The sequence below is a fragment of the Anolis carolinensis genome, unplaced genomic scaffold (assembly GCF_035594765.1).
Source record: "Anolis carolinensis isolate JA03-04 unplaced genomic scaffold, rAnoCar3.1.pri scaffold_11, whole genome shotgun sequence".
NCBI classification, from domain to species: domain Eukaryota; kingdom Metazoa; phylum Chordata; class Lepidosauria; order Squamata; family Dactyloidae; genus Anolis; species Anolis carolinensis.
The window spans coordinates 2,083,492-2,096,373 of NW_026943822.1; the positions used below are offsets into that span (position 1 = coordinate 2,083,492).

A 12,882-nucleotide genomic window follows, 5' to 3' on the forward strand; every position below is an offset into this window, starting at 1 on the left:
AAAAGTTGTCGTCAAAGAGCAGGGCGCTCTCCCGGTAGGTCACCAGACCCCAGTTCTCCATGGCGCCGGCGTTGAAGTCGGGGAGGGCCACCTGGTCTGCACAGGTGAGGGAGAGAGGGAGAAACGGCTTAGACGGGGAATGGCTCAGGGCCTTCTCTCAAGGCTCCCATCACCCTATGCCAGGTGTTTTGGACTCCAACTCCCACCATTCCTAACAGCCTCAGGCCCTTTCCTGTTCTCCCTGAGATCTTTTGGCACGGCACCTAGTGTGCCCATCACCACCAGGACCACCTGTACTGGTTTCTACCAGAGTCTTTGAAGTTCAATCTTGAGGTCCTGATAGCGGCTGAGTTTTTCCTCTTGTTTTTCGTCAATGCGACTGTCACCTGGGATGGCGACATCAATGATCCAAACCTTTTTCTTTTCCACAACTGTGATGTCTGGTGTGTTGTGTTCCAGAACTTTGTCAGTCTGGATTCGGAAGTCCCACAGTATCTTTGCGTGCTCATTTTCCAAGACTTTTGCAGGTTTGTGATCCCACCAGTTCTTTGCTGCTGGGAGGTGGGACTTGAGGCATAAGTTCCAATGGATCATTTGGGCCACATAGTTGTGTCTCTGTTTGTAGTCTGTCTGTGCGATTTTCTTACAGCAGCTGAGGATATGATCCATGGTTTAGTCAGTTTCCTTGCAGAGTCTGCATTTTGGGTCCTCAGTTGATTTTTCGATCTTGGCCTGAATGGCCTTTGTTCTGATGGCTTGCTCCTGGGCTGCAAGGATCAGGCCTTCTGTCTCCTTCTTCTTCTTCTTCTTCTTCTTCTTTTTCATCATCATCATCACCATCATTTAATTACTTATTAATCACCCTCCATCCAAGATGCCCTAGGCGATTTACAAAATAAAATTGTAAAGGATAAAAATACATACATACAGATATTCAGGGTCCCATTTGTGAGCCATAGCCAGGTCTTCTCCGTGTCAGCTTTTCCTTCAATTTTGTCAAGGAACTTTCCATGCCATGTTTTGTTGTGCCAGCTGTCAGCTCTAGTTTGTAGTGCGGTTTTCTTGTACTGGTTTTTTGTCTGCTGTGCTTTGAGGAGTTTCTGATTTTTGACTTCAATCAAAGCAGGTTCTTCACTTTGCTTTATATATTCTGCCAGGGCATGTTCTTCTTCTTTGACTGCTTGTTTGACTTGTAAGAGTCCTCTGCCCCTTGATCTTCTAGGCAGATATAGCCGGTCAACATCACTGCGAGGGTGCAGTGAATGATGAATGGTCATGAGTTATTATTATTATATTATATTAACTGCTACCCATTGCAGGATGTCCCTCTCCACCGGACCCGACTTACCTGACTTCTGCAGCGGGTAGGTCGTGTTGTAGTGCTTCTCAAAGAAGCTGAGGATGGGGCCCGTGACGTTGAGGGCGTAGTCGCCTTGTCCCTCCGCAATGGCCTTGGGGCGGCCCCAGATCCGGATCTGCAAGAGAGCGGGCGGGGCTGGCTCAGTCGGGGGGGGGGCTGCCCATGAAGAGTGGGGACCCCTCCTCGTACTTACTTACCTGGGTGCCGTTCTGGTCAGCCTCCACCGACTCAAATTGACTGACGATGAAAGCGAGCAGGTAGGTGGACATTTTGAGGGTCGGGAGGAACTCGGTCCTGTTCCACGACTGGCCGTCCTCCAGGGTCATCTGCTTCGTATCTGGAGGGAGAGGAGGGTTGGACTGGATGTCCTTTGGGGGTCCCTTCTGGCTCTATGATTCTAAATCAGGCACGGGCCGATTGTAAACTCTCCTCCAGGTGTTTTGGGCTTTGACTCTTTGTTTTATTACCTTCCCTATCTGTTTTATGATAGTTTGCTACTCATGCTTTTATTTCTTCCTTTGCAGTAGAGTCTCACTTATCCAAGCTGAACGGGCCGGCAGAACCTTGGATAAGCGAATATCTTGGATAATAAGGAGGGATCAAGGAAAAGCCTATTAAACATCAAATTAGGTTGTGATTTTACAAATTAAGCACCAAAAATCATGTTATACAACAAATTTGACAGAAAAAGTAGTTCAATACGCAGTAATGTTATGTTTGTAATTACTGTATTTACAAATTTAGCACCAAAATATCAAGGTACAGTAGAGTCTCACTTATCCAACACTCGCTTATCCAACGTTCTGGATTATCCAATGCATTTTTGTAGTCAATGTTTTCAAAATATCGTGATATTTTGGTGCTAAATGTGTAAATACAGTAATTACTACATAGCATTACTGTGTATTGAACTACTTTTTCTGCCAAATTTGTTGTATATCATGATGTTTTGGTGCTTCATTTGTAAAACCATAACCTAATTTGACATTTAATAGGCTTTTCCTTAATGCCTCCTTATTATCCAACATATTTGCTTATCCAACATTCTGCCGGCCCATTTATGTTGGATAAGTGAGACTCTACTGTATATTGAAAACATTGACTACAAAAATGCCTTGGATAATCCAGAACCTTGGACAAGCGAGTCTTGGATAAGTGAGACTCTACTGTATTGACAGTATTTATATCCTGCCCTTCTTTCTCACCCCGAAGCGGACTCAGGACGGATCACATTGTACACATATAAGGCAAACATTCAATGCCATACAAACATATAATAGAGACAGAGACAGACGCAGAGGCAATTTAACCTTCTCCAGCTTCCAGCTTCCTGAGGGTATGCTTGATTCCGGCCACAGGGGGCGCAGCTGCTTCATCATCCACTGTGACGGCACTTCCTCATTCCAACAGCGGCAGGATGATTTTTATGGTGTCGTAAATTAGCCTCCCCACATATAAGTGGTACCTAAATTTCCTACTTGATAGATGCAACTATCTTTCGGGTTGCATAGGTCAACAACGAGCAGGGGCTATATTTTATTTTAATTGTTGAGTGCTCACCCCGACATGGGTTGGCCTCGAACTCATGACCTCTTGGTCAGAGTGATTTATTGCAGCTGGCTGCTAACCAGCCTGCGCCACATAATTGTGGCGCAGTGCTCCTGAATGTTTGTTAAATTGTTTATCCCTCTTTACATTGGTTTTAACTGTTGTATTTGTTTTATTCTGGGCTTGGCCCCATGTTAGCCGCCCCAAGTCCCTTTGGGAAGATGGTGGCGGGATAGAAAAAATAAAGTACCATATTTACTCGAGTATAAGCCAACCCGAATATAAGCTGAGGCACCTAACTTTACCACAAAAAAACTGGGAAAACATTGACTCCAGTATAAGCCGAGATACCAATAAAATTATCATATATACTCGAGTATAAGCTAACCCAAATATAAGCCGAGGCACCTATTTTTACCACAAAAAAACTGGGAAAATATTGACTCCAGTATAAGCCGAGATACCAATAAAATTACATTAATTGAGGCATCAGTACTTTATTTTATTTTTTAATCTTTACAGGCTACTGTGTCATTTTAGCCTTATCTATTATGCTTTGCTGTTATGCTGTTATTATTATCTATTATCTATTAATCCTGATTGTTTCTTAGTTGTTTTGTTTCCTTCTGAATAAATCGTTACATACACACACATATCTATATAGGGCCAGGCTGTGGTGCAGCTGGTTAGTAGCCAGCTGCAATAAATCACTACTGACTGAGAGTCATGAGTTCGAAGCCAGCCGAAGTCGGAATGAGCTCCTGACCATTAATAGCCTAGCTCGTTGTTGACCTAAGCAACTCAAAAGACAGTTGCATCTGTCGAGTAGAAAAGTTAGGTACCGCTTTATGCGGGGATGTTAATTTAACTAATTTACGACACCATAAAAACTTCCAGCATCATGCGGAAAGGAATGAGGAAGTACTCCATCAAGGTCTCGGTGTCACAAGTGGCTGGTGAAGCGGCAGCTCCCCCTGTGGCCGGAATCGAGCAGACCATCATGAAGCCGGAAGCTGGAAAATGTTAAATTGCTTCTGTGTCTGTCTATATATGTCGTATGTGTAATGGCATTGAATGTTTGCCATGTATATGTACATTGTGATCCGCTCTGAGTCCCCTTCAGGGTAGGAAGGGTGGAATATAAATACTGTAAATAATAAATAATATTAATAATATAAGCATTATACCTCACCATTGAGCCAAAAGGTCCCCACTGGAGCCAGAAAAATAGCTCTGTGCCCCATGGCCGAAAGACCCGCCCCACAACATGGGACAATCACATTATATAGTGTTGCAACAACAAATCCTGATGCTCCCATGAGGCCTTTCCACTTTTGACCCCAATAACCTAGTTATTACTACTTCAAATGTACTTTGTTTTTAGAGGACTTAGAACGGGATTGTGGTATCAGCCTTCCCAAAACTCAAAGGACAAGGAGCTGAGTTTGGGGGGGGGGTCGCACTCAAAGCCCCCTTTCGCCCAACGTCAGGTCCTTATTCATGAAGCATCAACTGCAGAAGACTTTCTGCAGCAATTAAGTACAATAACAATGCGCTCAAAATGTGCCATCAAAGCAGATATAAGAGGAGGGGACAATGGGGTGCTGCCCACACCCACATTGGGGTCCTGCCCCCCTCCCCCCCCCATGGCTTCCTTACCGGAGACTGGCATGTTGGAGAGCGCCACGTGGTCGGAAGGGTGGATCAAGACCACGGAGAAGGTGGCCTTCTTGGCAGGTTCGTCAAAGCAAGGGAAGGCCTTCCGGGCATCGGCCGCCTGCATCTGCGTGGTGGCCACCACCCTGCAAAAGATTGGCAGGGATCAATGAAGTGACAGGCTGGGATCAATTCAAAGAACATCGATGCATTCGGCTGGGATATAGGCATGCAAAGGGATCTTGTAGCACTTCTGAGGCCAAGCGTTCATAGACATGCGTCTACTTCATGGATTCCCAAAGTGGGCGCTACCGCCCCCTGGTGGGCACTGCAGCGATCCAGGGGGGCGGTGATGGCACCTATTAGGACACGGGGGCGGGGCCAGAGGAGGGGTGGGGCCTCTTCCCAAGTGCTGGAGACAGGGCTGAGCCCCTGAGGCGCCTGTTAGGACACAGGGGCGGAGCTAAAGGAGTGGGTGTGGCTCCTTCCCAAGAGCCTGAGTCAGGGCTGAGGATCTATACCTCTCCTGAGGCGCTTGTTGGGACACTGAGGGCGGAGCTAGGGAACGAGGCGGGGCCTCCTTCCAAGAGCCCGAGACAGGGCTGAGCCTCTAATAATAATAATAATAATAATAATAATAAAACTTTATTTATACCCCGCCACCATCTCCCCAACAGGGACTCGGGGCGGCTTACATGGGGCCATGCCCAGAACAATACAATATAACAAAATATAAAAAACAACAAATCATAACACATTGAACAATACAATAAATGATAATATACATCCCTAAGGGAGGGGCTAGGGATGGGGCGGGGCCTCTTCCCAAGAGCGTGAGACAGGGCTGAGCATCTATACCTCCTTTAAAGTTTAAAAGCATTTATTGAGGTAAAAAGAAATCCATTGATGGATAGAAAAGGTTTGGAGCTAACTAGCTAATCTATCCTGTTCTAATACACATAGAAGGATTAAAATAACAAAGCTCTATAGATAACTACATCTTGACTAATAGAGGACAGAGGCGCGTCCTCTCTGGAACAAAGCAGGAAGCTGGAATGGCGACCAAGCCTCATGGGGCTGTTCTTCTCTAGGGCGATAAACATTCCAAACGCCAAATTGGGGAAGTTACATCAAAGCCCTAGGAGAGGTCACATTTCTAGAAACTTCAAAGGGTGGGCTGACCTAAATAGGACGGGAAGCAGGAAACAATGGTGAATCCTATCTAAAGGAAAGGATTCCCTCAATCTAACTCTATCATCTGTCTGACTACATTTAGACTTGAGTAGTCCAGGGTGATTCCCAAAAGGTCTTATTTTCTGGGGATGTCTTATTTTAGGGGAAACAGGGTATATACTCCACTTGCTTTACAAACATCAGATCCTCTGAAGATTTTTTTTTTCGTGTCAGGAGCAACTTGAGTTGCTTCTGGAGTGAGAGAATTGGCCGTCTGCAAGGACATTGCCCAGGGGACGCCCGGATGTTTTGATGTTTTTACCATCCTTGTGGGAGGCTTCTCTCATGTCCCCGCATGGAGCTGGAGCTGATAGAGGGAGCTCATCCGCACTCTCCCCAGGTGGGATTCGAACCTGGCAGCTTTCAGGTCAGCAACCCAACCTTCAAGTCACTTAGTCCACTACGCCATCTGGGGGCTCCTTTCCTCTGAAGATGCCAGCCACAGATGCAGGCGAAACATCAGCCAGAGAAAATGCTGCTAGAACACGGCCAGGCAGACTGGAAGCCACACAACACCCCAGTGATTCCAGCCGTGAAAGCCTCAGACAGAGATTCCCACGCTCTTCCGCCTTGTTCCGGGACCCTCCGGTGCTCCCCTGACCATTATTGCGCCCCTCCTGCCCGCCTACCTGGCCTTGCCGTCCTCCTGGTACTCGCTGCGGTAGAAGCCGGCCAGGTCGTCGGCCAGTTCCCCGGTGAAGATGGTGAGCATCTCGTACGACTGGCCCTCCTGGAGATTCCCCGCCAGCTGCACCACCAGGTACTCGGTGTCCTCCTGCGTCCGGGTCGCGACGATGGCGGGCACCGTGGCACCGTCCACGCCGCTCAGGGAGACCAGGAACCCCGCCTGGTCCGTGTAGTTGAGCTTCTTGCTGTGGATGAGGATCAAGTCGGTGGGCTTGAGGCACACAAACCGGACCGTGCTGTTCCCCTGGAAGACGTAGAGACCCCGGTCATCCGGGGTCAGGAAAGGCCGCAGGGTGACCGTGTAGTTAATCGGTTCCAAGGTGTCCGGCAGCCGCAGTTCGTTCCAAGGATAACTTGGGCTGGATGTGGTAGGGCTTGTTTCGGGGATTTTTGTGGTTGTGGTTGTAGTTGTAGTTGTGGTTGTGGTCCCGGCGGTCGACGTCGTTGTTGTCACTGTGGGCCTAGTTGTGGTAGCCACGCTGGACAGCGAAGCATTCTTTTGCTTCTCCTCCGAGTAGACCACCGAGAGGGCGATGATGGTGGCCACTGCGGCCACTCCCAGCACGATGCCCACGATGCCCAGAGTCTTGCTGATGAAGAAGCCCTTGGCCATGGCTGCGGGAAAGAAGCACGCTGAGCAAGAAATGGCTTTGAACACGCCGTGGCTCTGGGGATTTATTCGCCCAATTGGCTAGTCAATCATTAAACCACGGAGAGAGAGAGGTGCGCAGCAGAGGAGGCCGTGGCCGCTTTTCTTCCTTTGCCCCGACGAGGAGAGAAGGCCAACGGGGCACGGGGAGTCCGGTTCCTGTCCCTAAAGAAAGAAAGAAAGAAAGAAAGAAAGAAAGAAAGAAAGAAAGAAAGAAAGAAAGAAAGCGGTCAGTGGCTCCAAAAAGTGGCCGGCTCTCCCACCTCTCCCTCCTCTTTGGATATATTATTCCCCATTATTATTATTATTATTATTATTATTATTATTATTTTATTATGACACAGCAAACAAGATAGATATGCTGGATTTCATATCACAAAATCACAAGTCGAACACTTCCCAAGTGTCTAGGACTGTGTGATGTATTTTCAGATGATGCGCGCAGATCCCAGCAGGGTGGCCTTTTGAAGCTGGCAGATCGTAATTTTGTCAATGTCTATTGTTTCCAAATGCCGGCTATTATTATTATTATTATTATTATTATTATTATTATTATTATTATTATTATTATTTTTATTATTTTATTATTATGACACAGCAAACAAGATAGACATGCTGGATTTCATTTCACAAAATCACAAGTTGAACACTTCCCAAGTGTCTAGGACTGTGTGATGTATTTTCAGATGATGCACACAGATCTCAGTCGGGTGGCCTTTTGCAGTTGGCAGATCGATTTATTATTATTATTATTATTATTATTATTATTATTATTATTATTATTATTATTTGAAACACAACAAGATGAGTCCACAGCAGACACTCTGCTGGCTGTTGTACTGGATCACACATTGGACACTATTATTATTATTATTATTATTATTATTATTATTATTATTATTTCCAAAGTGTATACATTATAACATACGGTAACTATTGGTACATAAAGCAGGCTGTTAGGAATGGTGGGAGTTGAAGTCCAATCCACCAGGAGGGAGGTCCAAAGTTGGCCCCTGCTTGATACAAAGCCACCCATTAACAGTAGTAAATTTTACACCTTCTAATAATAGCAAAACATGTGTATCCTATTTGTAGTGTAATCCTACACTTGGATTAGAGTCTTACAAGATTTTGTCCCATCCAAGCTCTTATCTTATTTGTCTATCCAAGCAATTTATATTCATGTATATATTTACCATAATCTTGCTCTTCTTTCTGTCAATGTATGGTGAAAATTCATATATAAAATAATGTATACACACAGATACAGATATACAGGTACATGGAAATCTCTAGCTATCTATATGTATATAGGATTTGCAAAGACCTGCAAACATATGAGGGGGAAAATTCATATATAAAATTAATGTATATAGATAGATAGATACAAATATAAAGGTACATAGGGATTGCAAAGGCTTGCAGGGAGAAATGCCTACATATCTGTAGCAGAGATTAACAGATATTTCTGGGGGAAATGTTTTTATAAGATTAGTAGGTATGTACAGTAGAGTCTCACTTGTCCAACATAAACAGGCCGGCAGAATGTTGGATAAGCGAATATGTTGGATAATAAGGAGAGATTAAGAAAAAGCCTATTAAACATCAAATTAGGTTATGATTTTGCAAATTAAGCACCAAAACATCATGTTATACAACGAATTTGACAGAAAAAGTAGTTCAATATGCAGTAATGCTACTTAGTAATTACTGTATTTACGAATTTAGCACCAAAATATCACGATATATTGAAAACATTGACTAAAAAAATGCCTTGGATTATCCAGAACCTTGGATAAGTGAGTGTTGGATACGTGAGACTCTACTGTATATACGGTAGATAGATACACACACACACACAGAGGCCAAACAGTAACAAAAAGGGCAACAAATTAATGTTTAATTATTGTTAGTGGGAACAGATTACTTTTGAAACATTGAATAACGGGGGGAAAATAACCTTCAAAGAGTAATTTTTCAAACACTGTGCAAATGCTGAGTTACATGAGAAAAAAACCACATATTTGATTATAATGAATGATCCCTTGGTTTCGTCTTTGGCCATCCCAAACACACAATATAGAGAAAAGCCACTTTCTGGGGGGCAAGCAATGGCAGGAGGCTGTTTCAAGAGGGGCATCAAGTCGAAAGCAGGTATGTTGTTTTCATGGGTGGGAATTCCCCAGAATACAACTTTGCGCATGCCCAGGGAAGCCTTTGCAGGTGCCTCTATGGCTGGCTATGAAAGCGCTGTCACTGGACAGGCATCCCAAATAACCCCGTCATGTGTCTTTGAGGAAGAACTTCTTTGAAGGAGCAGCAAGGAAACCGTGACTCATTCACACCCGAGCCGCGAAAGCCAAACAACTTGCAAAATGAGCATCCCAGACACACTGAATTTACACAACTACGTTGTTGTGTGTTCTCCGGGCTGTATGGCCATGTTCCAGAAGCATTCTCTCCTGACGTTTCGCCCACATCTATGCCAGGCATCCTCAGAGGTGTACGAACCTCCATAGATGTGGGCAAAACGTCAGGAGAGAATGCTTCTGGAACATGGCCATACATTTATTTATTATTTATTACAATATTTCTATCCCGCCCTTCTCACCCAACAGGGGACTCAGGGCGGCTTACAATAAAACACACATATAAAAACTGTACAATCTATATATATAAAAGAGTGACGGCATCACGGCAACCCACAAAACAACAAAACTACAGGCCCCCCAACCTCGAAATTTGACAACACAACCCCTCATCCACGCCTCTAGGTTGATACAACAAAAAGAAAAGAAAAATAAAGTCCTAATTAGAGAGAGAGGAATAATTGCTTTTTATCCAATTGCTGCCAGTTAGAAGGCTAAGCTCCTCCAACTTGGTCTCCTAGCAACCCAATAAAAAATAATAAAAAACACTAAAAAATAATTTAAAACACTAAAAATTAATACAATAAAATACTATAATAACAGAAAATAACTAAAAATAATACAAGAAAATAATAAAATATAATAAATAAAAAGATAACTTAGAATAAAATTAATTAAAAAATACAAATAACGTCAAATAAAAATTACACAACAATTTTTAACCAATACCACCACCACTTTGCCACAGCAACGCGTGGCCGGGCACAGCTAGTACACTATAAATCGGTTTTAAAAAATTTAAAAAAATTCACATCCCGGAAAACACACAATAACCCTGTGATCCCGGCCATGAAAGCCTTCGAGAAGTTTACACAACTATTTTGCAAGTGAAAGACACCATAGAGTATTTATTTATCTATTTATTACAATATTTATATCCTGCCCTTCTCACCCAACAGGGGACTCAGGGCGGCTTAACAATAAAACGCATATATAATAACTGTACAATACACTATAAATAGACTAGAGTCTCACTTATCCAACACTCGCTTATCCAACGTTCTGGATTATCCAACATATTTTTGTAGTCAATGTTTTCAAAATATCGTGATATTTTGGTGCTAAATTCATAAATACAGTAATTACTACATAGCATTACTGCGTATTGAACTACTTTTTCTGTCAAATTTGTTGTTAAACATGATGCTTTGGTGCTTAATTTGTAAAATCATAACCTAATTTGATGTTTAATAGGCTTTTCCTTAATCCCTCCTTATTATCCAAGATGTTTGCTTATCCAAGGTTCTGCCGGCCTGTTTAGCTTGGATAACTGAGACTCTACTGTATTATTTTCCTGTATTTATTATTATTATTATTACATGTATTATTTCACTCTATTATTATTAAAAGGATACATAAGCACATTTACATTGAAGAAGATGAGAATAATGATTTGATCAGAGTTGGACAGTCTTATCTTAAATTTGAGCTTTATGTAAATATTCAAAAACATTTAACCTACTGATGCCTCAATTAATTTAATGTTACAGTAGAGACTCACTTATTCAACACTCGCTTATCCAAGGTTCTGGATTATCCAACACATTTTTGTAGTCAATGTTTTCAATACATCGTGATATTTTGGTGCTAAATTCGTAAATACAGTAATTACTACATAGCATTACTGCGTATTGAATTACTTTTTCTGTCAAATTTGTTGTATAACATGATGTTTTGGTGCTTAATTTGTAAAATCATAACCTATTTTGATGTTTAATAGGCTTTTTCTTAACCTCTCCTTATTATCCAACATATTGTCTTATCCAACATTCTGCCGGCCCGTTTATGTTGGATAAGTGAGACTCTACTGTAATAATAAATAGAGTAAAATAATACTTGCAATAATAATAATAATAATAATAATAATAATAATAATAATAATAATATAAGAGTAAAATAATAAATGTAATAATAATAATAATAATAATAATAATAATATAAGAGTAAAATAATAAATGTAATAATAATAATAATAATACAGTAGAGTCTCACTTATCCAACATAAATGGGCCAGCAGAACGTTGGATAAGCGAATATGTTGGATAATAAGGAGAGATTAAGAAAAAGCCTATTAAACATCAAAATAGGTTATGATTTTACAAATTAAGCACCAAAACATCATGTTATACAACAAATTTGACAGTAAAAGTAGTTCAATATGCAGTAATGTTATGTAGTAATTACTGTATTTACAAATTTAGCACCAAAATATCACGTTATATTGAAAACATTGACTACAAAAATGCGTTGGATAATCCAGAATGTTGGATAAGCGAGTGTTGGATAAGTGAGACTCTACTGTAATAATATAAGAGTAAAATAATAAATGTAATAATAATAATAATAATAATAATAATAGAATAAAATAAATGTAATAGTAGCAACAATAATAGATAAAAATAATAAATGTAATAATACCAATAATAATAGAGAAAAATAATAAATGTACCATATATTCTCGAGTATAAGCTGACCCAAATATAAGCCAACCAGGACCCTCACCCGAGTATAAGCCGAGGGGGGCTTTTTCAGTCTTAAAAAAAGGGCTGGAAAACTAGGCGTATACTCGAGTATATATAGTATTTTTATTTCTGAAATTTACCACCCTCGGCTTATACTTGAGTCAATGTTTTCCCAGGTTTTTTGGTGGTAAAATTAGGTGCCTCGGCTTATATTCGGGTCGGCTTATACTCGAGTATATACGGTAATTGAAATGCAATGATTGTGAGCGATGGGTGCCATGGCCCCCTTTGATGCCCAAACCCCCTCGCCCAAGGGTCCTTTCCCCAAAGCCTCACCTGCTGCCAAGGTAGGACAGGTGTTGCACAGGTGGTCCTTGTGTGCCCAGGCCAGGCTTATGCCTAAAAGTGGGGGGCTCTGGCTAAAGCCCTATGGAGGCCCATTCTTTGCTGCCCACCCCCCACTTTGGCCAGGGCGGACGGCCCCTCCGCAAGGGCCCTGCAAGACTTTGCCCTCCGAGGCTGCCTTTCCCCGCCTGCGCTTCCTCTTGCTGTTGCCAGAGACTCGCCAAGTGTTCCTTCAGGTTTGACGTTGTCGCTGAATTGCGGCCACGTTCATTTTAAACAATAGCCTTGGGAAACGCACTGGAGCCTGCCCAAAGGGACGTTTCAGATGGCGAACTGATAGGAACGGCCTGCGCCAGGAAGAGTCGCTTTCCTGGATGAGCAGCCCCAGCATCCCCTAAGGGCAGCCTTAGAAATGACTGTATTGGGTTGCTGTGAGTTTTCCGGGCTGTATAACCATGTATCTTAAATTAGAGCTTTATGTAAAGATTCCAAAACATTTAAACTACTGATGCC

The 12,882-nt window shown here is 42.5% G+C and overlaps 1 protein-coding gene across 2 annotated transcripts in view; it reads right to left on the minus strand.

The window, feature by feature from the left end:
• anpep (alanyl aminopeptidase, membrane) overlaps positions 1-12,882 on the minus strand; it is a 43,365-nt gene that overhangs the window by 24,358 nt on the left and 6,125 nt on the right. For both annotated transcript variants that reach the window (XM_062963071.1, XM_062963072.1), the window contains exons 2-6: positions 6,427-7,298; positions 4,568-4,710; positions 1,558-1,697; positions 1,349-1,475; positions 1-96 (exon numbers count right to left, since the gene is read on the minus strand). The exon at positions 1-96 is cut by the window's left edge and continues 59 nt beyond it. In XM_062963071.1, coding sequence (XP_062819141.1) covers positions 1-96; positions 1,349-1,475; positions 1,558-1,697; positions 4,568-4,710; positions 6,427-7,097 — 1,177 coding nt within the window. In that variant the 5' untranslated portion in view covers positions 7,098-7,298. The remainder of the gene's footprint in view (positions 97-1,348; positions 1,476-1,557; positions 1,698-4,567; positions 4,711-6,426; positions 7,299-12,882) is intronic.